The sequence below is a fragment of the Tenebrio molitor genome, chromosome 8 (assembly GCF_963966145.1).
Source record: "Tenebrio molitor chromosome 8, icTenMoli1.1, whole genome shotgun sequence".
Taxonomy (NCBI): domain Eukaryota; kingdom Metazoa; phylum Arthropoda; class Insecta; order Coleoptera; family Tenebrionidae; genus Tenebrio; species Tenebrio molitor.
Window position 1 is genome coordinate 441,542 of NC_091053.1, and position 23,135 is coordinate 464,676.

At 38.5% G+C, this 23,135-nt stretch overlaps 2 protein-coding genes and 1 pseudogene across 2 annotated transcripts; all 3 read right to left on the reverse strand.

Annotated features, from left to right (window-relative positions):
• Positions 1–6,584: 6,584 nt before the first annotated feature.
• On the reverse strand, positions 6,585–10,769 carry LOC138136556 (neutral alpha-glucosidase AB-like). The gene is made up of 12 exons (XM_069055778.1): positions 10,678–10,769; positions 9,687–10,127; positions 9,546–9,635; positions 9,264–9,497; positions 9,058–9,214; positions 8,799–9,010; positions 7,977–8,745; positions 7,421–7,928; positions 7,214–7,368; positions 7,051–7,161; positions 6,878–6,993; positions 6,585–6,824 (listed from the first exon to the last, which is right to left on the reverse strand). The coding sequence occupies exons 2-12, from the start codon at positions 9,695–9,697 to the stop codon at positions 6,635–6,637; spliced, it is 2,553 nt and encodes an 850-aa protein (XP_068911879.1). The 5' UTR covers positions 9,698–10,127; positions 10,678–10,769; the 3' UTR covers positions 6,585–6,634.
• Positions 10,770–11,377: 608 nt separating this feature from the next.
• On the reverse strand, positions 11,378–14,612 carry LOC138136554 (neutral alpha-glucosidase AB-like). The gene is made up of 11 exons (XM_069055776.1): positions 14,476–14,612; positions 14,335–14,424; positions 14,052–14,285; positions 13,846–14,002; positions 13,587–13,798; positions 12,765–13,533; positions 12,209–12,716; positions 12,000–12,154; positions 11,837–11,947; positions 11,664–11,779; positions 11,378–11,610 (listed from the first exon to the last, which is right to left on the reverse strand). Exons 1-11 carry the CDS (start codon positions 14,484–14,486, stop codon positions 11,421–11,423), a joined length of 2,553 nt encoding a protein of 850 aa, XP_068911877.1. The 5' UTR covers positions 14,487–14,612; the 3' UTR covers positions 11,378–11,420.
• A 1,325-nt stretch (positions 14,613–15,937) lies between these two features.
• Positions 15,938–19,114, reverse strand: LOC138136196 (neutral alpha-glucosidase AB-like; annotated as a pseudogene).
• Between the last annotated feature and the right edge of the window lie 4,021 nt (positions 19,115–23,135).

The window sequence follows — 23,135 nt, forward strand, 5'->3', positions numbered from 1 at the left end:
AGCACTTTCTACCAACCGATTTTATACCTTTGGGCAAGTTTGGGAAGCTTTGATGATTATAGCTTTTTACACAACAGCAAAAGGTGTCAAGTGAGACAATTGAAACTCACAGCCATTCCCTCTCACAATTTACCAGTGGGTACTCACAATAAAACCGTAAAATGTTGACAAACTACTAGGTAACGCTTCTTAGGTACTATAATAACAAATTTTATTGACCGAACTAGTGTTGTTTTTTTGTAGTTCTTGAAGGTTAAATTTTGGTGTAAAACAAGCAGGAAATGATCTGGGTAACGCTGCTAATGCTGACAAATTTTCTTCAACTGTTGATGTTAATGAAGAAACAGCACAACAGACAAACATAAATGTTGAAGAGCCAGTTCAGAAAGTTGCAATGACAAAGGTCTTGGTAGACAAATCAACGCAAACTGATGATCTTGGTGGTTCTTATAACTTGCAATTTGTTTTAAACCATTTATTATAATGTAAAATGTAAAAAATTGTTACCGGCAAATTAAATCCAAATACAAATGAAATCAGCTGTTCTTTGTTTTCCCTATTTCGTTCAATCTGCAGCGCCATCTTGCGGTTGCTGATTTTCTCCAATATGTGTTTCCTGAACAGCAAAAGATCTCGCATTTGTGAGTTTAATTCAAGGCCGGGGTTAACAGAACGGTGCAGGGGGGTGATCGTGGCTTTTCTTTCTAACCGCTTAGAGATTTTGTTGCAACGTTAGTTTTTTAATCATAACTTGACTAATATTCCGTCAAAATTATAATAAAAAGCACCATCGTAATCAGAAAATATCTGTCTTTCGTTCTTAAAGAATACATTTTTTCGATTTGAGGCTTAGTTTCCGAGCAATGGAGTGAGAAACGTTTAAACACGGCAAAATTAACGAATTTTTGGCGAGCGTCGAACAGAGATACAGCTCTTTGAATTTTATTCTTTCCATAAGACGCAATGCTTCTTTGAAAATGGTTTATTTTTTTACAACCAAACGGCTACAGAAAATATTACAAAGTTTCTACCAAAAAAATACTTGAACACCAGCTATACGATAAGCTACGTAACTCGAAAATTTTGAATAATGCCCTTTTGCACACGACAATTTTTGACCTTTTTTTTTTGGAAGTTCACCTATACATGAACAATCGATTTAGCAAGGTGTCAGCTTCTTGTCATTAACTGTCCACACGATGAACTTTTTGAGCCTCCGAATTCTCCGTTAATCGGAGAACCAGCGAATATTTTTCTCATTTCGCTTCGCCACGAGAATTTTATAATTCGTATCATGCGACTTGGCAATCGTGGAGCTGACTATCTGGCAACAGTGCGTTAAAATGTAGCACGAGAACCCACCGCTCAATTCAAAAGCAAAAAGAAATATATCGTGCGATCCATTGAATTTCTAATTAGAGTTGGCGCTGGAACTGTCAACGCATATCTAATTTTGAACTATCGCGACAAACGTCACATTTAATGACAATTGTAAAACAGAAAATGGCGAATTAAGGATTCGAGGGATTAAGAAAAAATTACAATGGTAATGTTTATTTTATTAAACAATGCTACAACAGATGCTGAAAGTGTTAACCATTTTGTTCTAAGCACAAACGGGCCCTTCGTTTGACTCCACTGATTGCATTTTGTAACATTAATTTATACACAAACTAGCTGACCCGGCGAACTTCGTACCGCCTCAGAAACAATAAATGTTGTGTTAACTTATTAGCTGAATTGAATGAAGTTTTTTTATTAAGATAAAATGAATAATCAAAATGAATTGAAATTTAATGATTTAATGCATACACAAATTTAATGCTTACACATATTTAAATTTAATGCTGAGCACTACGCCCTCTGACGGAGATTATTGATATTCACGTCACGTGATGTGCAAATGTGATTAACTCCCATGAATTTACGACAATTCATTGATGAGTACTGAAAAATTAAGTTTTTTCGGTAAATTCATTTGCAAGAAGTGAGAGTATAATGAGTAGTGGAGCAAATTGCTGTGTCCCGAGTTGTAACTAACTATGCAGTGAATTTTTTATCAATGAACCATAGGGATTGACATGGTGTAAACTTTATTTCATGTCCGAAAAATAATTTTGAAATTAGCAATAGAAACACCATTGACGCGAAATAAAGTTTATACTTTATACCATGTAAATCTCTATGGTTCATTGATAAAAAATTCACTGTATAAAAATAATCCGGAATTAACAATCACCATAAACGGATTGAATATTTTAATGAGTTTGGTTGGGATGCAGTCAACATCTGACGGGAAGAAAATATGGAAAATTAAATTAAAAATTGGAAAGAGAATTACTAAGCATATGCGTGTTTGTTGGAAACATTTTGTAGATGAAGATTTTGTTCCACTGGTTTGTTGGTTTGATGGTTTGGACGCACTGTTCACTTGTTTTTGTTTGATAGTTTCGACGTAGCATTACTTCGGGTAGCATTTAAATAATTACAGACAGTCGACGTACTTAAATGCATAATTAGTTAAATACAGGTGCGATACACTGAATAAGTGAATAAGCCCATTTCTAGCGTTAGCCATGACATAGTAGCGGGTATGTTCCTGCACGGATGTTGGCCTTGTAGGGTCCTTTGATGGTTGATATAAACGCGAGATTTCAAAAAAAAAAACACAAACAAAATGGCAAGGGGACAAATCCGGCAAGTGGGCTCTGTACTACAAATTGCCCCTTATTGAGGTGAGACTCCAGTTCTTCGTCTTGTCGCACTTCCGGTTTGTCTGAAATCATGGTCTGGACGTAGTGACCCATGTAACAATTGATTTCTGGTTCGGGACACGACCCAACATTGAAGCAATTTCGGAAGGGTTGCGATCACAGAAAATCAGTTTGAAAAGTAGACCTCGACGGCAAACGCAGGCTTTCCACTCTTCCAACGCATGATGGCAGCTGACAGGGATAGGGAACAAATCTTGAAAACCACGGCTTCCGAATGAGACCACTCCCGTCCCATTACAACCCCTACAGTCTGAATAGCGCGCATTTCAAAAAATGAAGTTATGTTGTCGCACCCTGTACAATGTAAAAGTAGGTGTTGTTGAACACCACTGATCACACTTGGTGTTAAAACTCAGCTGACGTTAAATCTCAATTAAGTTCAAACTGTCGATGCGCGCACAATGACAGATTGTGACAGATGACATAACCTTTCAAAATGAATTTTCTTCATAATTTTTTTTCGTTAGTTATCTATTTTAATAGTTATTCTGCTAATCGGGGCGGAGACAAATCCAACAATATAAAGATCATGACAATCTGTCCAGCCGTTCTTGAGTTATAAATAGCGTAACTAACCCGACTTTGTTTTATATATATAGATTAAGTGTATCGATTCAAAAAGACCTACGGCTTCAGTTCCAGCGCCAACTCTAATTACTAATTACAAATTCAATGACTCGATAATATCGTCTGTTTCAAAAAATTTCTAGTCAAGTAGGTTCTGAAAAACAAAAGCATTAAAAACGTATGGCTTAGTTTCTCAAATAATATGTAATTGAACTGTCAAAAACGTCATTAATCTTCATACGGTGTTGGTAATTTCGCCACCAAGCATCATTAAGAGATTAACATACAGGTAAATTCGCCACTGTAGGTAGTGTTACATTTAAAAATGCAAAATATTTCTTGATCATCCGATCACCGTGCGCACGACGTTTTCCGCCAAAAATAATAATAACCCGAATTGAGAGGGGTGAAATTGTAAAAGACAGGAGAGAGTGCGGGGAAGGGTTTTTTGGTCTTTGGTCTTGGGTCAGGGAGGTCAGATCGGTGCGGGACTGTGAAAGGGGCTGAAACGGCGAGAAAAGGGTGTGGGAGATGTCGAAGGTCCGAAGAGTGTGAGGCTGGAAGAAGAGTCCAGGAGTGCGGAGTCAAATTCCACGCCTGGATTTCGTCGTCCACCGTGGGCCCGAGTAAGTCCCCGAGGAACGTCTAGGTCTCCAGAGACGTCGACCGCCCCGTGAAGAAGAATCAATTGAATTAACATAATTAGAAAATGTCCAAAATGGAGTTGTTCTTAATAAAAAATTAAACTTTGTTATGAAAAGACAGTTCTTGATTAAAGTATAAGCCACGTGTCTGCTAAGAAGTTCAGCTTTGTTTAAAAGATTTTCAACTGTAGTTATAGTTTTTTCGACGGTGTTTTTGAAACCTTGGTCAAAGATTGATAGATTCGAGAGCCTAAAAGAGATAAACTTCCTCGGTCACAAATTTTAATACCTGGTGCTAAATTTTGAAAATCCTTTATGACTTTTAAATCTGTGTCTCCGGAACAGTAAAAGATATCGCATTTTTTAAAGTTTAATTCAAGACCAATTTTTCTGGATAAATTGATAACTTTCTTAAAGTCGGACAAAACTACTTCTGGGTGTTCCATCATCTAAATACCAAATATTCAGTTGAGAAACTAAAGATAAAATAATTCGTAGAATGGCAAGACTAAAAATCATAGGACCGCAAGGATCTCCTTGCTGGGCTCTAAAAGAAGAAGAAATTAAATTATCACATATTACGAGTATATCCCTAGTGCAAAATTTTTTTGCTAATGAATGAAAACATTCATAAATGAGAATTATTATCAAATAAAAGCCCTCGACTTCGTCTCCTGCTCTTATTTGCTAATAATTGGTCTTCTGACCGAATAATTTATGGATGTTTGAGTTCATTAGCAAAAAAATTTCCTATATTAAAATTTTACACGAGGGGTATACGGCTGATTATTTCCTGAATAGAATGAAACCAAACGCATTATTTCCAACCCTTTTTATTCAAAATAATTAAAAAAAAAAAAATCAGGTACCGACATTTTTTATCAGATTAGTGCACATGTGCATTTTAGAGAAATTTTATCGGGTTATTTTTTGTTTTTTCGTTTTGATTGGTCAATATTTGTCACGCAATTGGTTGCTAAACACATGAAGGAAATAATCATCGAAAAATAAAGTTGAAGGATTCCTATAGAATTGAATTGATAAAGATAAGGGTAAAGAAGTGGGGTATGACACTGCACTTCTTTTAGAATGCAATCCCGTTCGACTGAGTTAAAGGCGTTTTTGAAATCTAATTTAAGAAGAACTTTGCCACAGTTTTGGTCGTTATTCACAAAAGTTCGTGGGGTATTAATTGCTGCTTCGCATCCTAGCTTAGTTGCCACTCCAAGTTGATGTGGAAAAATACGAATTTACAATATTTCGACTTTGAAAACAGGCTAGCTTTGAAGTCAATCTTCGTAAACCATATCTGTGGCGGTCGTGAAAAAGTAGGTAAGTCAAATAATTTCAAAAATGAGTTAACGATGTTTACACCTTAATAATAAATCATGGAATTAAATAATTCAGATTTTCACAGTTTAAAATTTACTTATATTGAAAGCAAGTACAGGTAGAAAGAAGTTTCTATTTAATTACAGGATTTTAGGAATGATGTGGAATTTTGAATCGTTGCCCTGAAAAATTAACATTTTCGACTTACCTACTTTTTCACGACCGCCACAGATATAATAAATGACAAATTTCTGAAGGAAGTTGGCCAGACAGTTTTGTTAAAACTCTTAGTGCCTGCTGACCTGCTTCACCCGCTGACAAAGATATAATATCTTTCAAGTATTGTGGTCTCATGCTATCTAAACCTAGTGAAGAACCGGCAGGACAGGAATTGATAGCTTCTCGAACTTTTTGCTCATTGACTATTAAAAAAAGTCTCCTGGTTTGAAAGCGTCTGGTAAAAAACGTTCGCGAGATGGTAAAAGATGTTTTTTTTTATTCTTCAGCAACATCTTCATTGACTGAAGCTAATGAGTCATCCGAGGACAATAATTTAACAGCTCCTTTGATATCAAAATCGGCTACTTTTGCTTCCACTTTCTTAGCTAATGATACATTTGTACGTATTTGAGGAACTTCAAAATTGGAACGATTTTTTTTTATATGCTTATTCAATGACTTATCAGACTTCTTGGCTACATTGAAAGGTCCATAGGAGAAAAGCAAAAGATTCTCAAAGAAAGAGATTGATTTGGTCGAAAGACAATTAATAATAATCGAGCTTAATTTATCTGCAGCTAAATGTCTACAAGCTTTTGGTAATCTTCTAACAGTTGGTAACTGAAGTTTTAAATTAATAAGCAATTTTGTGATTGAATCGGTTGAAGAAAAAGTAGAAGAAGTTGATAGGTTATTATCGATATGATACCTATCCTTAAAAGATTTTCCAGGACATAGAGTACAAGGTAATCTTTGAGATCCCCTACGTAGGTATGTATTTATTAATATAAAATATTGAAATGCACTTGGTGTTCAGAACTACAAAGCTCCGTTAATTTCCTTATGCTAAATATACATTATTATTAAACCGAAGATGACTTGCTTTAAGACAGCAAATTTGCAGCAAAGACTAGTTTATAATCGTCACTCTGGTGACGACAACTTTGCTATCAAAACGCGCGACAGCTTTTATTTAATAATAAAGTGTACTTGGTGTTAGGTAAAAAATAAAGTACAACACATAAAATCTAATTTAAAAAAAGACAGATTGAATAAGAGAAATAATTTTATTTGAATTTCTTTTATTTCACACGCAACTTATTTAAGTTTGAAAACAGTTTTTTCTTTCAGATGAACCTTTATGTCCTTCAGCAAGGTCCCGTTAGCATCTCTTGTGAAAATTGTTTCTTTGAATGTTCCTGGTTTGTCATTTTTGGGTAATGTGACAATATCTCTGCGTACCATTTCAGCCATCACAAATTCATAATTTCCGTCACCATCGATTGGTCTGAAAATGTTATCAAACGAAAATTTGAAAATCGATTTTATTCTTTTACATACGTAACTGTAACATCATCGCCATTTATGTCAAGGTTGTAGTAATTATAGTCAGTGGAATCTCTATACTTGAAACTGACGCCATCATCAAGATAGACCGTACCCTGTGCGTGACTATCCTGCAAAAAGACGAAATGATTAATGTTGGAAAAGGCACTAAACGGTCTGACTTTTACCCAATCCACCGTCCAATACACCCTGTAAGGGTCATTCACCATCTCTGCTGTGTTCGCCCTCGCTAGATTTTTTCTGACAACAGCGCCACCTCTTCTGTAATAATATGGGATCTACAAGGAAAGAAATTCCAACATTTTGATGTCTCCGATATTGGTTCCTTACAGCTTGATTACTGATATTAACGCTGGCCCAACCAGTTCCCCTTTGAACGTCATTACTAGTCATGGGAATCCAAACTTCGGTCTCACCACCGGGAAAGTAGATATCCACAAATTCAACTCCAGGTTCGGTTATAGGTCGGACCAAAATATCGCGTCCTGAATGTTTCAAAAACTGAAATCGGAATAGTTACTAAAGATTATTTCTTACCGACTAGAATTTGGTTGTCGATGCTGTAAACATTGGTGTCTTCAGGATACTGATAGAACAAGGGTCTGATAATTGGATCTCCAAAACGAGTATGTTCATAGAAGAGTGTGTACCATTGGGGTATATGTCTGTATCTTGTTCGAATAGCATTTCTAACAATATTTTGTGTCTCTTCGGACATTAGATAAGGTTCACGTCTTGACGTGTCTTTATTCGAGTGTGCTCTGAAAAACGGTAGCCAAGCACCGGCTTGGTACCATCTTTGGTACAGTTCCTCGGTGGGGTTGTTGAAAAAACCGGCAACGTCAGCACCACAAAAGACAATTCCCAAGAGATTGGCATTTAGACATTCTTGAAAGCTGGCCAGAAGGTAGGGCCAGTCTGCTGTGTTGTCTCCGGTCCAGATTGCAGCGTATCTTTGAGAGCCTGCGAAATGGGATCTGGTGAGAACAAAAGGACGTCGTTCGCCATTGTCCCGATTTAAAAGGCCTTGATGAGTTGCCATGGTCTGAAAAATAACATTTTACAGTTGTAACTCCTAAGCAGTACCTCTTACGTGGAGAAGTCCGTAGATATTGTGGATCTCTCTATGGCGAACGCTGCCATTATGGAGAGAATCCGCAGGCAAGGTCATTTCGAGAGAATTGTCGAAGACCGAAGGTTCATTCATGTCATTCCAAATCCCCGCAATCGTAGATGTTGAGCTTTGGAAATTATCGTAAGAGTACATGCTTGCATAATAGTCTCTAGCTTCAGGCTTTAGAAAATCCATGTAACTACTGATACCCGGCCAGCATGGGCCTTCAAACACTGACCCATTAGCGTTCTTCACGAACAAATCATCGTTTAAAGCTCCATCATACACGTTGTATCCCGATTCAACCTTGATGTGAGGGTCAATTACGGTGACCAGTTTTTTATTGGTACTCGCGATGGTTTCTTGCAGTCCAACGGGATCACCGAACGTATCAGGGTTCCAAGTGAAGTACTTGTAACTGTCGGTGTAGTCAATATCGAGCCAGATCGCGTCCAATTGGAAGTCGTTGGTGTCAAAACCGGATATTACGTTCTCCACATCTTCTTGGGTGTCATAACTGTAGCGTGATTGATGGTAGCCCAGAGTCCACAACTGAGGTAAGTGGGCGGTACCTGTGAGGGCTGTGTATTGTCGGACCACTTCGGTGGGGGTGGGACCGAGCAAGACGAAGATGTCAAGTGTGCCGATCTCGGCCATGAAGTAAGCCTGACTGTCGCCATCTTGATTGCTGATTTCGATCCATTGCTCAGCCGCGTTGTGCAAAAACACTCCAGCTGTGGCTGTAGATCTGTGGAAGATTTCAATAATCCAAGTACGTTTTTAGAACAAGAACTTGTATACCCGTGACCATAAATGATTGGAACCGCTCCATATAGAGCCATCGGTGAGTTGGTTTCGTAATATGCAACATCAGAATTTTTCAGTCGATATGGGTCGGTACCACTGTCTGCAGTATTTCTCAAAGCTAGAGTGTCGCAGTGTTCGTGAACTCCATAGAGTTGGAGGGCTTGAGGATAAGTGACGGCAAAACTGAACGGGGCGTTGACATCATTCTGCAAAACTGTAAAATGACGAGTGGTCGTTTGAGGAATCAACTTACTCTTGTCACAGCTAATCGGTCACCATTGAAGACCACTTCGGATACTCCATCTTTACTAAACTCTATATTGAAAGGTGAGAATGTGATAATTGCAGAATTTGAACCAGATGAAGTTGTTACAGTCACAGACGCATCACCAACTTCGACATTATCAAAGCTGCAAAACGTCAAGTCTAGACAAAATTTTGAAAATATTGAAAATCTACTTTAGGATTTCTGGATCTCCGTCTAGAACATCCTGTAACTCGTACTGAGTCGAGTCCACTTCAGTTATTTTCAGTCTGAATGTGTTTTGCTGAAGTCCTGTTAAGGTGATGGTCAAATCTGAGTCTCCATTGTTGGATTTAAGAGTCGCTGTGAGAGTGTCGGAATCAGAACTACCAGAAATGCTGCTCGGGTCGACGGCATAATTGTCAGAAGGTTCCCGACTTCTCAAATTGCTACAAAAAACTTTTTTTGTGTTGTTTGTGAACGATTTGAGAACTCACGTGCAAAAATCTACTCTTGAACAATCTTTAAATGTGCCATGGTCTGCGCAGTAGGTTAAGGTCGCTGCCCAAAAGATAATGAAAAGCAATCTACGAAATTATTTTTCTGTGCAACTTGAATTTGAAAGTAATTACTCTCACCTCATTATCATTGCAGATGCACTTCTAACAGATTTAATGTCAGTTTATTCTATTTATGTCTTTGCACAAACGTATGTAGTATTTTGACGTTGTTTTGATACGTATCTTCCTTTGATAATGGCAGATGTAAACACTTATGATACCGCGATAAGCAGCACATAAATAATGATTCTAAACAAGAGATACAGAGCTGATCCTGTTGGTACTTGCCATGTTTTAGCAAAAAACTTGAAATCGTGAAGGCTGAAATCTAACAGTAGTACCTATTAAGTATCTATCAAAATTGATATCCATATTGTGTTTATTTGTGCGAAATCTTTGCAATTACATAAAATCTAGATGTGGAACCACTTCATTTGATCTTAATAGCAAACTACCAAACATTTCTGCACTCATCAACAAAAAATATTTTCAACAGCTGCCTTCGGGTAGCGACGTAATCTTAAATGTTAAATTAAAATTTTAATTATTTTGGTGACCAGGTCTATATTTTGAAAGTATGAAAAAAATTATGGACTTCTGTGTTTTTTTTCAATAGATTTAACAATTATACAGGGTGTTAGTAAATGGTTGGGAATAAATTTCAGGGCGAACTCCTTACGAAAAATGTGGTTTAAAACCTAAATAAAGTTTTTCGTTAAAATGACTAGTTTTCTGAAAACAAAAATTAAAAAAAACCGTATTCTGGCATCTCAGTATTTTTTTTTTTTTGAAATACTACGATTTAATAATGGTTTAAAGAAAAAATTTAAACGTGAAAAGTTGAATTTTTTAACGAATGTTAAAATTCAAAACTAATGCGATTTTAGGCAGACAAATGAATTAATTAGAGAAATTCTCCAACAATGGACTACATTTTATTTTTTGAGAAAACTACTCATTTTAACGAAAAACTTTATTTAGGTTTTAAGACACATTTTTCGTAATGAGTTCACCCTGAAATTTATTCCCAACCATTTACTAACCCCTGTATAATGGTTACTTAATGTACCTATTTATAGAAAATCTTGAAATGAACTTTAATGGACCACTTGGTGTTCACAACTACAACCGTAAAACGCTTTATCAATTTCCTTACACTGTATACACTTTATTATCAAACTGAAGCTGACGCACCTTTCGACAGAAAAAAAAACAGCAGCAAACACCAGTTTTGTATCGTAACTCTGTTGATTGTGCTATCGAAACGCGCTATAGTTTTATTTTAATAATAATGTGTAGATAACTACTAAGTTGACCTTAGGAAATTAATAAAGTGCAATAACATAATAGTATATTATACACCAAGGTGGAGAAGTTCATGATTATAGCCAGAGGGCCAAAATTAGATCCCGAGGCTCGCCGAGGGATGTAAGGCGCGAAGGCTATAAGGGACTTCTCCACCGTGGTTTATATACTTTGTTTTTTCACTATTAAATATACGTTAAAACCCTCTCTGATAATAATTATTAATTAAATTATTTTGTCTGATGCTACGATCCGAGTTCTCATTTTTCAACGGTTGCTATGAAAATCGTCTACGTTAACCAATGAAATCAACGAAAACCTATCGTTGCTAGGTGACGGCTGTTCATTATCGACCGTGGGCGAGAAATTCTACTTCTGGGTTCGGTTCGGCAGTCAATAATGACGCCTTCTGAGACTAGTAGTGAAAAAAATGTAGTAAAAAACACAGATTTGATAACTTGATAAGGAAAGTGATTCTATTTGTATATCTTTTATTTCACATGTAACTTATTTAAATTTGAAAACAGTTTTCTCTTTACGATGAATCTTTATGTCCTTCAGCAAGGTCCCGTTAGCATGTCTGGTGAAAATTGTCTCTTTGAATGTTCCTGGTTTGTCATCTTTGGGTAATGTGACAATATCTCTGCGTACAAGTGCAACTATCACAAAATCATAATTGCCGTCACCATCGATAGGTCTGAAAATCTCATTAAATGAAAATTTGAAAATCGATTTCTTCTTTTTACTTACGTAACTGTGATGTCGTCGCCACTTAAGTCAACGTTGTAGTAATTATAATCGGTGGAATCTCTATACTTGAAACTGACACCATCATCAATATAAACCGTACCGTGAGCCTGGCTCTCCTGCAGAAAAGCAAAATGATTAATACTGGAAAAGGAATCAAACGTATTGGTTCTTACACGATCTACAGTCCAATACACGGTGTAGGGGTCATCCACCATATCTGCTGTGTTCGATTTCAGTCTATCTTTTCTGACAATAGCACCACCTCTTCTGTGATAATATGGTACCTACAACAAAACAAATTCCAACATTTTGATGTCTCGAGTCTTCATTTTTTACATCTCGATTAGTGATATTGACGGTGGCCCAACCAGTTCCCTTTCGAACGTCACTACCAGTCATGGGCACCCAAACTTCATACTCACCACCAGGAAAGTAAATCTCCACAGTTTGAACTCCAGGTTCGGTTATAGGTCGGACCAAAATATCTCGTCCTGAATGTTTTGAAAAGCTCAAATTGGAATAGTTACTAAACGATTATTTCTTACCGACTAGAATTTGATTGTCGATGCTGTAAACATTGGTATCTTCGGGATAGTGATAGAACAAGGGTCTAATAATTGGGTCTCCAAAACGGGTATGTTCATAGAAAAGTGTGTACAGTAGGGGCAAATGTTGGTATCTTCTTCGAATAGCTATCCTGACAATATATTGAGTCTCTTCGGACATTTGATAAGGTTCACGTCTTGACGTATCTTTATTCGAGTGAGCTCTGAAGAACGGTAGCCAAGCACCAGCTTGGTACCATCTTTGGTACAGTTCGTCGGTGGGATTGTTGAAGAAACCGGCAACGTCAGCACCACAAAACACAATTCCCAAGAGATTAGCATTCAAACATTCTTGAAAGCTGGCCAGAAGGTAGGGCCAGTCTGCTGTGTTGTCTCCGGTCCAGATTGCGGCGTATCTTTGAGAACCTGCGAAATGGGATCTGGTGAGAACAAAAGGTCGTCGTTCGCCGTTGTCGCGATTTAGAAGACCTTGGTGGGTGGCCATGGTCTGAAAAAGATAACTTTACGGTTGTCACTCCTAAGCAGTACATCTTACGTGGAGAAGTCCGTAGATATTGTGTATCTCTCTATGGCGGACGCTACCATTATGGAGAGAATCCGCAGGCAAGGTCATTTCGAGAGAACTGTCGAAGACCGAAGGTTCGTTCATGTCATTCCAGATCCCCGCAATCGTAGACGTTGATCCTTGGAAGTTATCGTAAGAGTACATGCTTGCATAATAGTTTCTAGCTTCAGGTTTTAGAAAATCCATGTAACTACTGACACCAGGCCAGCATGGGCCTTCAAACACTGACCCATCAGCGTTCTTCACAAACAAATCATCGTTTAGAGCTCCGTCATACACGTTGTATCCCGATTCGACCTTAATGTGGGGGTCAATTATGGTGACCAGTTTCCTATTGGTGCTTGCAATGGTCTCTTGCAATCCAACGGGGTCACTGAACGTATCAGGGTTCCAAGTGAAGTACTTGTAACTGTCGGTGTAGTCAATATCGAGCCAGATCGCATCCAACTGGAAGTTGTTGCTGTCAAAACCCGATATTACGTCCTCAACGTCTTCTTGAGTGTCATAACTGTAGCGTGATTGGTGGTAGCCCAGGGTCCACAACTGAGGTAAGTGGGCGGTACCTGTGAGGGCTGTGTATTGTCGGACCACTTCGATGGGGGTGGGACCGAGCAAGACGAAGATGTCAAGTGTGCCGATCTCGGCCATGAAGTAAGCCTGACTGCCGCCATCTTGATTGCTGATTTCGATCCATTGCTCAGCCGCGTTGTGCAAGAACACTCCAGCTGTGGCTGTAGGTCTGTGGAAGATTCCAATAATTGAAGTACGTTGTTGGGACAAGAATTTGTATACCCGTGACCATAGATGACTGGAACCGCTCCATATAGAGCCATCGGTGAGTTTATTTCGTAATTTGAAACATCAGAATTTTTCAATCGATAGGGGTCGGTACCATTCGGTCCAGTGTTCCTCAAACCAAGAGTGTCGCAATGTTCGTGAACTCCATAGAGTTGGACGGCTTGAGGATAAGTGACGGCAAAACTGAACGGAGCGTTGACGTCATTCTGCAAAACTGTAAAATGACGAGTGGTCATTTCAGGAATCAACTTACTCTTGTCACAGCTAATCGATCACCATTGAAGACCACTTCGGATACTCCATCTTTACTAAACTCTACATTGAAAGGTGAGAAATTGATGACTGCAGAATTTGAACCTGACGAAGTTGTTACCGTCACAGACGCATCACCGACTTCGACATTATCAAAGCTGCAAAACATCACGTCTAGACAAAATTTTGAAAATATTGAAAATCTACTTTAGGGTTTCTGGGTCTCCGTCTAGAACATCCTGTAACTCGTACCGAGTCGAGTCCACTTCAGTTATTTTCAGTCTGAATGTGTTTTGCTGAAGTCCGGTTAAGGTAAGGGTCAAATCTGAGTCTCCATTGTTGGATTTAAGAGTTGCTGTGAGAGTGTCGGAATCAGAACTGCCAGAAATGCTGCTCGGGTCGACGGCATAATTGTCAGAAGGTTCCCGTCCTCTCAAATTACTACAATAAAACTTGTTTTCTGTTGTTGGTGAACGATTTGATAACTCACGTGCAAAAGTCTACTCTTGAACAATCTTTAAATGTGCCATGGTCAGCACAGTAGGTTAGAGTCACCGTCCAAAAGATAATAAACAGTAGCCTAAAAAGATATTTTTCTGTGCAACTTGTGTTTGAGATTAATTACTCTCACCTCATCATCATTGCAGATACACGACTGATAGATTTATTTAGTGTCTATTTATTTACGTCTTTCCATAAACGTATATAATTTGATATTGTGTTGATATGTCGAAACCGTATCTTCCTTTGATAATGGCAGATATAAACACTTATAATACTGCGGTGAGCAGCACTTAAGTAATGATTCTATACAAGAGGTATAGAGCTGAACCATCAGTTGATACTTACCACTTATTAGCAAAAAAGTTAATTAATTTACCCCCGGAATACAACAGTATTACTAAGTACAGGGTCGGGCATCGTATACACGCACGCGAGAAATCACGACTTCTAATTAAATAAAATTGTCGAAATTTTAATACAAACCTAACTAATTATTGATAAGATATATTTGACAATTTTTTAATTTGTTTTTTGTTAATAAATAAGGCCTTAACAGTTTTATTGCTTTTCTCAAATTAACTGTTAATTTAAGTACCTATGAAGTGTTTGCACTAAATGAACCTGTATCTGCTACCACATCAAACTCTGGTGGCACAACTACAAATTTTGACTTGGTTAGCTAAATAATTCGCTTTTTTTAACGCAAACCAGACGCATGATTTATGGCCCAAATGGTATAATTTGCCAACAAAAGGACCATTCGCTTTGAGGCACTGTGTCATAAAAATTACAGTTCCAATTGTTACCTAAATTTACGACAGAACAAGTAGCAGGTCATAAACAAAAATGATTTTGAAAGTTGAAATGTAAAACTACGTTTAATTTAAAATCTAATTGGTGTTTTTTTCCGCTGATTTCGTAAATAATAATTATAGGAAGTGAATCTGGGTAGGACAGTATAAAAATCAGAATTTGACTTTTTGGTTGAAATTTGCATATTTTTTTTGGCTTTGTTTGTAAGTGAAAAATTACCAAAAAATTATGAAATGTACCTTACCAATAGCCAGGTAAGTGTGAAAAATTTCGACAATTTTATTTGATTAGACGTCCCGATTTCTCGCGTGCACGTATACGATGCCGGACCCTATATTGTATTTATAATTTTTTTGTCCATTTTTTATTTATTTGTGAGAAATTTTTGCAATTATATAAAATCTAGATGTAGAAGCACTTCATCTTATCTTAATAGCAAACAATCAAACATTTCTATACCTACTCATCAATTAAAAATATGTTCAATAGCCGCCTTCGGGTAGAGATGTAATCTGAAATGTTAAATGTCAATGTCATTCTTTGACGCATTGGAAATACTCCATTGTAAAACGGTCAAAAATATCATTAATTGCTACTTCTTTCTCATTTTTTGACATTTTGTTGACATGGGCATAATCAGACGGGGATTTTTTTTAAATTTCTGACAATCTAACCAAATTTTGAAATGACATGATGACTAAAATTTATTGCTCGCGGCTGTCCTTGATGTTAGAAGAAAATAGAGGTGCTATAGCATGAAAAAATAAAAAAATAGATTTTATATGGAAAATAATTTTATTTGCATTTTATTTATTTCATACATAATAATCATGTAACTTACTTAAGTTTGAAAACCGTTTTTTCTTTGGGATGAATCTTTATGTCCTTCAGCAAGGTCCCGTTAGCATCTTTAGTGAAAATTGTTTCTTTGAATGTTCCCGGTTTGCCATCTTTAGGTAATGTGACAATATCTCTGCGTACAAGCTGACTCATCACAAATTCATAATTGCCATCACCATCGATTGGTCTGAAAATGTCACCAATGAAAATGTCCAAAACCACTTTTACTTTTTTACATACGAAACTGTAATGTCATCGCCACTTATATCAATGTTGAAGTAGTTATAATCGGTTGAATCTTGATACTTGAAACTGACGCCATCATCAAGATAAACCGTACCATGTGCCTGATTATTCTATTAAAAAAACAAACAAAATGATTGATGTTGGAAAAAGAATCAAACGTTCTGATTTTTACCTGATCTGCAGTCCAATACACGGTGTACGGGTCATCCTGCATCTCTACAGTGTTAGACCTCAGTGTATCTTTTCGGACTACAACACCACCACGTCTGTAATAATATGGTATCTACAACATAACAAATTTCAACATTTTGATACTTCGTAACAAGGTTTCTTACGCTTTGACTCGTGACAGGAACGCTAACCGAACCACTTCCTGTTTGAACGTCACTATCGGACACCCAAATCTCGTCCTCACCACCAGGAAAATAGATATCCACAGATTCAACTCCAGGTTCAGTTACAGGTCGCACCAAGATATCTCGTCCTGATTGTTTGTAAAAAGTCAAGTTGGAATAGTTACTAAATGATTATTTCCTACCAACTAGGATTTGATTGTCGATGCTGTAAACATTGGTGTCTTCAGGATACTGATAGAACAAGGGTCTGATAATTGGATCTCCAAAACGAGTATGTTCGTAGAAGAGTGTGTACCATTGGGGTATATGTCTGTATCTTGTTTGAATAGCATCTCTGACAATATTTTGGGTGTCTTCGGACATGATATAAGGTTCACGTCTTGACGTGTCTTTACACGAGTGAGCTCTGAAAAACGGTAGCCAAGCACCGGCTTGGTACCATCTTTGGTATAGTTCGTCTGTGGGATTGTTGAAGAAACCGGCAACGTCAGCACCACAGAAGACAATTCCCAAGATGTTAGCATTCAAACATTCTTGATAGCTGGCCAGAAGGTAGGGCCAGTCTGCTGTGTTGTCTCCCGTCCAGATTGCGGCGTACCTTTGTGAGCCAGCAAAATGGGATCTGGTGAGAACGAAAGGACGTCGTTCGCCGTTGTCGCGATTAAGAAGACCTTGATGAGTGGCCATGGTCTGAAAAAGACTATTTTACAGTTGTAACTCCTAAGCAGTACTTCTTACGTTGAGAAAACCGTAGATATTGTGGATCTCTCTATGGCGAACGTTACCATGGAGAGAATCCGCAGGCAAGGTCATTTCGAGAGAATTGTCGAAGACCGAAGGTTCGTTCATGTCATTCCAAATCCCCGCAATCGTAGATGTTGAGCCTTGGAAATTATCGTAAGAGTACATGCTTGCATAATAGTCTCTAGCTTCAGGATTTAGAAAATCCATGTAACTGCTGGTACCAGGCCAGCATGGGCCTTCAAACACTGACCCATCAGCGTTCTTCACAAATAAATCATTGTTTAAAGCTCCGTCATATACATTGTATCCTGATTCGACCTTGATGTGGGGATCAATTATGGTCACAAGTTTTTTTATTAGTACTCGCAATGGTTTCTTGTAGACCGACGGGGTCACTGAATGTACCAGGGTTCCAAGTGAAGTACTTGTAACTGTCGGTGTAGTCAATATCGAGCCAGATCGCGTCCAGCTGGAAGTTGTTGCTGTCAAAACCTGATATTACATTCTCAACCTCTTCTTGAGTGTCATAACTGTAGCGTGATTGGTGGTAGCCCAGGGTCCACAACTGTGGTAAGTGGGCGGTACCTGTGCGGGCTGTGTATTGTCGGACCACTTCGGTGGGGGTGGGACCGAGCAAGACGAAGATGTCAAGTGTGCCGATCTCGGCCATGAAGTAAGCCTGACTGCCGCCATCTTGATTGCTGATTTCAATCCATTGCTCGGCTGCGTTGTGCAAGAACACTCCAGCTGTGGCTGTAGATCTGTGGAAGATTCCAATAACTGAAGTACGTTGTTAGAACAAGAACTTGTATACCCGTGCCCATAAATGACTGGAACCGCTCCATACAGAGCCATTGGTGAGTTGATTTCGTAATATGCAACATCAGAATTTTTCAATCGATAAGGGTCGGTACCACTGTCTGCAGTATTTCTCAAAGCTAGAGTGTCGCAGTGTTCGTGAACTCCATAGAGTTGGACGGCTTGGGGATAAGTGACGGCAAAACTGAACGGAGCGTTGACGTCATTCTGCAAAACTGTAAAATGACGAGTGGTCATTTCAGGAATCAACTTACTCTTGTCACAGCTAATCGATCACCATTGAAGACCACTTCGGATACTCCATCTTTACTAAACTCTACATTGAAAGGTGAGAAATTGATGACTGCAGAATTTGAACCTGACGAAGTTGTTACCGTCACAGACGCATCACCGACTTCGACATTATCAAAACTACAAAACATCAAATCTAGACAAAATTTACAAAATATTTGTAATCTACTTTAGGGTCTCTGGATCTCCGTCTAGAACATCCTGTAGCTCGTACCGAGTCGAGTCCACTTCAGTTATTTTCAGTCTGAATGTGTTTTGCTGAAGTCCTGTTAAGGTGATGGTCAAATCTGAGTCTCCATTGTTGGATTTAAGAGTCGCTGTGAGAGTGTCGGAATCAGAACTACCAGAAATGCTGCTCGGGTCGACGGCATAATTGTCAGAAGGTTCCCGTCCTCTCAAATTACTACAAAAAAACTTTTTTTCTGTTGTTGGTGAATGATTTGAGAACTCACGTGCAAAAGTCTACTCTTGAACAATCTTTATATGTGCCATGGTCTGCACCGTAGGCGAGGGTTGCAGCCAAAAACAAACTCAAAATCAATCTAAAAACATATTTTTCATTTTACTGGCGCTTGGTAAAGTCAGTGAAGCTCACCTTATCATCCCTATAGATGTACTACATGTTCAATTGTGTCAATTGTTTATTTATACCTTTCCAAAACTGTGTAAAACTTCCGATTGGTATGATTGTCAAAAGCATACATATCTATTTTTGATTAATCCAGTTACAAACATAAACACTTGTGATTCGGCGTTGAGCAACATTCAAGTGACAACTTCATGCAACAAAATCATTGCAAACCGCTTGTTAGTCTATTTGTCGATTTAAAAAAAAAAGAGTACCTAATTGACCACCGGAATATAATAATTTGACGACAACAATGTCTACACACGTTTTAACCTTGTGGTGTGTGTATTTTTTGTTTGTTTGTGGAAAATTTCTGCACTTCTATAAATCCCATAGAGGAAAGCTTTTCACTTTATCTTCTCACACGAAATATTGATAGGTATTCATCAATCATTAAAAACACTTCAACAGCTATTTGCCAGTTGATACCTATTAAAATCAGTTTTTATCAGTAACGTGTAGTAGGTATCGCAGATACTTACACTTGGTTAATAATAGCTAATACTTAATAAATAATAATAAAAAATGTTGTTACACAGTCTAGGACTGGTTTACAAATCTATGAGGGGCGTGATGACCAACTCAATAGACCGGGACCAATGGCTTAACGTGATACCACGAGATAGAATATAGCCTTTTTTTTCGCCCTGGGTCGGAATCGAACCCGCGACCCTCGCGTCCCTGAGCCGAAACGGACTCCCTTAATCGTAATACTTTTATTTAGTGTCATAATAATATTAATTATTATTAAAATAATGAAAGGGCACGGCTACCGAGGCCAAATTTGTTTATTGTTACAGATATTTCTTTCAAATAATAGCACATATGTAATTCTTTTTTTTAAGAGCATTATTACTATTATTATTTATTTTTATACTCAGCAATACATGACAAAAAGTGACAATGGCACGCGGGTTTTTTACGGCCACCCATCCAAATGTTAAGTGTGTACAGCGTTGCTTAATTTGTCTGATCGAATGTCAATTAGTGCTTTCGGATGGCAATCCTGTAGAGTCTTTATTTCTAGCTTTTTGTAATTAATACAACTTTTTGTCATAACAAACTGTGGTTGCTAAGGCAACTTTAAACATATAACTTGATTGGAGTTTGCATATTTCCAACACTCCCCCTCAAACTGCATCTTGTGTCTTTCTTCATGTGGTCGTAGTCATGCCAAGGGCATGGATGCACTTATTCTGCTTTGGCGATGACAATCCCTTTGTCAAAACATCGGCTGGCATTTGATCAGTGGGAAGGTACTCCACCTTGATGTCTCCTCTCTCCACGGCTTCTCCTATGAAGTGGTGACGAATATCTACGTGTTTCGTACGGTTATGAAACACGTTATTTTTGCTTAACTGTCCGGCTCCTTGATTGTCATTAAAAATGATCGTCGTTGACGGCTGATCTAGGACTTCAGACAGGAAACGCCTTAAATGAATAGCTTCCTTCGTCGATTCAGAAAGAGCCATGTATTCAGCTTCCGTACTGGACATTGCAACCGTTCTTTGTTTTCGTGATTCCCAACTGACAGCGGCGTTAGCGAAATTGAAAACATATCCTGTGTACGATCTTCTATCATGTATACTTGCACCCCAGTCTGCATCGGCATAACCTACAAGTTCTTGTCCAGACTTTTTGAACATTAAGCCTAGATTTTCTGTGTTCTTCAGATACCGCAGTACTCGTTTCGCAGCTCTCCAGTGTTGTTCCCCAAAGTTTGTGTTGAATTGGCTGAGCATGCTGACGGAATGTGCGATGTCTGGTCGAGTTGAAACAGCCAAATACATCAGAGAACCAACGAGGCTCTGATATGGTAACATTTCAACTGCTTTCTTCTCCTCTTCGGTTTTCGGGCACATTTCCTTCGACAGTTTTTCATTCGGGTTAATCGGGGTTGTTACACCTTTACAATTTTCCATATTGAAACGACTTAAGGTTTCCTTGATGTACTTTGATTGTGACATGGTAATTGTTTGTTTCTTGACATCTTGTGTGAATTCTATGCCAAGACAAAAACTCAAAGGACCTAAATCTTTCATCTCGAAGGACTTCGATAGTTCTGATTTTAATCGTTGCAGTTTTCTCGGGTTGTCCGATGCGACCATGAGGTCGTCAACGTAGATCACGACTATGACGATGTTTCCGTCTTCTTTATTGATGTAAACACAGGGATCGGAGTTCAATGGTTTCAGTTTTTGTTGTTTTAATTTTTCGTCTAGTTTCTTGTACCACTGCCTGCCTGATTGTTTCAGGCCATAAAGTGTCTTTCTAATCAAACACACTTTGTTTCCTTTGAATTTTTGTGACTCCTTTTCATTTAGTATGTCGTAGAAATCACTTGGAACCTCCATAAACACTTCTTCTTCGATTTCGCCATTCAAATAGGCACTTGTGAAATCCAGTTGGTGTACTTGGAGACCTAATTCGACTGCTATTGCCATGAACAAACGAATTGATCCGAGTCTTGCCACGGGCGCAAACGTTTCGTTGAAATCAATACCAGGTTTTTGAGTAAAACCTTTCGCCACGAGTCTGGCTTTGCGACGATCGACTGATCCGTCCTTCTTGAATTTTGTTCGTAGAACCCACCTCGATTCAACGGTTTTCTTTCCCTGGGGACGATCTACAATTATCCAAGTTTGATTTCTTTTCAGAGCTTCGTATTCTGCGTTCATTGCCTTTTTCCAGTCGGAAGCTTCTGGACTAGATAGAGCTTCTGAGACTGTCTGCGGGTCGCCAAAGTCGATCAGACCAGCTACATCATGCAATTCTTCCTTCTCGTGGTTTTCTTCGGTTCTACCTCCTCTTCGTTGACTTCTACCATGTTGAACAGTTTTCGCGGTCTCCCCCGCTTGCCGGTAAGAACCTTCTTTGGTCGTCCTAGACCTCTCTTCATAATCACGGGAATTTCTTCTCCGTTTTCTTCTTCTACGAGAGTTTCTCCATCTGCTTCTAGATTGCAGGTTTCTGTTTGTTTATCTTCCTTTTGTGTTTCGGGTACGTTGAATTCAATGACGTTTTCTGGGTTTTTCTTGAAAATTTCTTCGTCGATGAAATCAGTGAAATCATTTTCTGCTTGATTACGTCCTGTGAACGTAACGTCTCTGCTTCGAATAACTTTTCTTGCTTCTGGATCCCAAAGTCTATATGCCTTCGATTGTACCGAGTATCCGATAAAAATGCATTTTTTCGATCTTGAATCAAATTTTCCCTTTCCAGGCGTTTTATCAAGTGCAAAGGCTGTTGTCCCAAACTTTCGGAAATAGCTGACAATTGGGGTTCTTCTCGTCCACATTTTAAATGGAATTTCACCTCCCAGGCTTCGAGAAGGACACCTGTTCCTGATGTGATTTGCTGTTAAAATCGCTTCAGCCCAAAAACTTGCGGAGAGCCCCGATTGGATCATCAGGCACCTCGCCGTCTCCACCAAGCTTCTGTTTTTCCTTTCGGCTACTCCATTTTGTTGTGGCGTGTATTCTACAGTGAGTTCGTGTCTGATGCCTTCTTGTTTCAGGAAATCTTCCAAGTAGTGACTTGTGTACTCGGTTCCGTTGTCAGATCGGACTGTTTTAATTTTTCGTTCCGTTTTCTTCTCAACCAAACATTTGTACTCCTTGAACTTCTCGATAACTTCACTTTTCTTTTTCATGAAATATACTTCGCACCATCTTGACTTGTCATCTATGAAAGTGACGAAATATCTTGAACCAGCGAGAGAGTTCACGCGCATGGGTCCACAAACGTCTGTATGCACGAGTTCTAAAAGTTCTGTAGATTGAGATACCGACCTTGTGAATGGCTTCCGTGTCTGCTTGCCCTTCATACACGTTTCACAAACGGGTAAAGCTTCGTCGGCCTTAATGTCAATTCCATCAACTTTCTGCTTGCGTATAATGTTCTTCAAATCATTTTCGTTGAGGTGGCCAAAACGTTCATGCCATTCTTGTAATGACATAGATATCTGCGACACTCTGCTTTCTTCGGACAACTCGTCGATGTAGTACATATCTTTATCTCGACGTGTTACTATTACATTTTTCCGGTGTC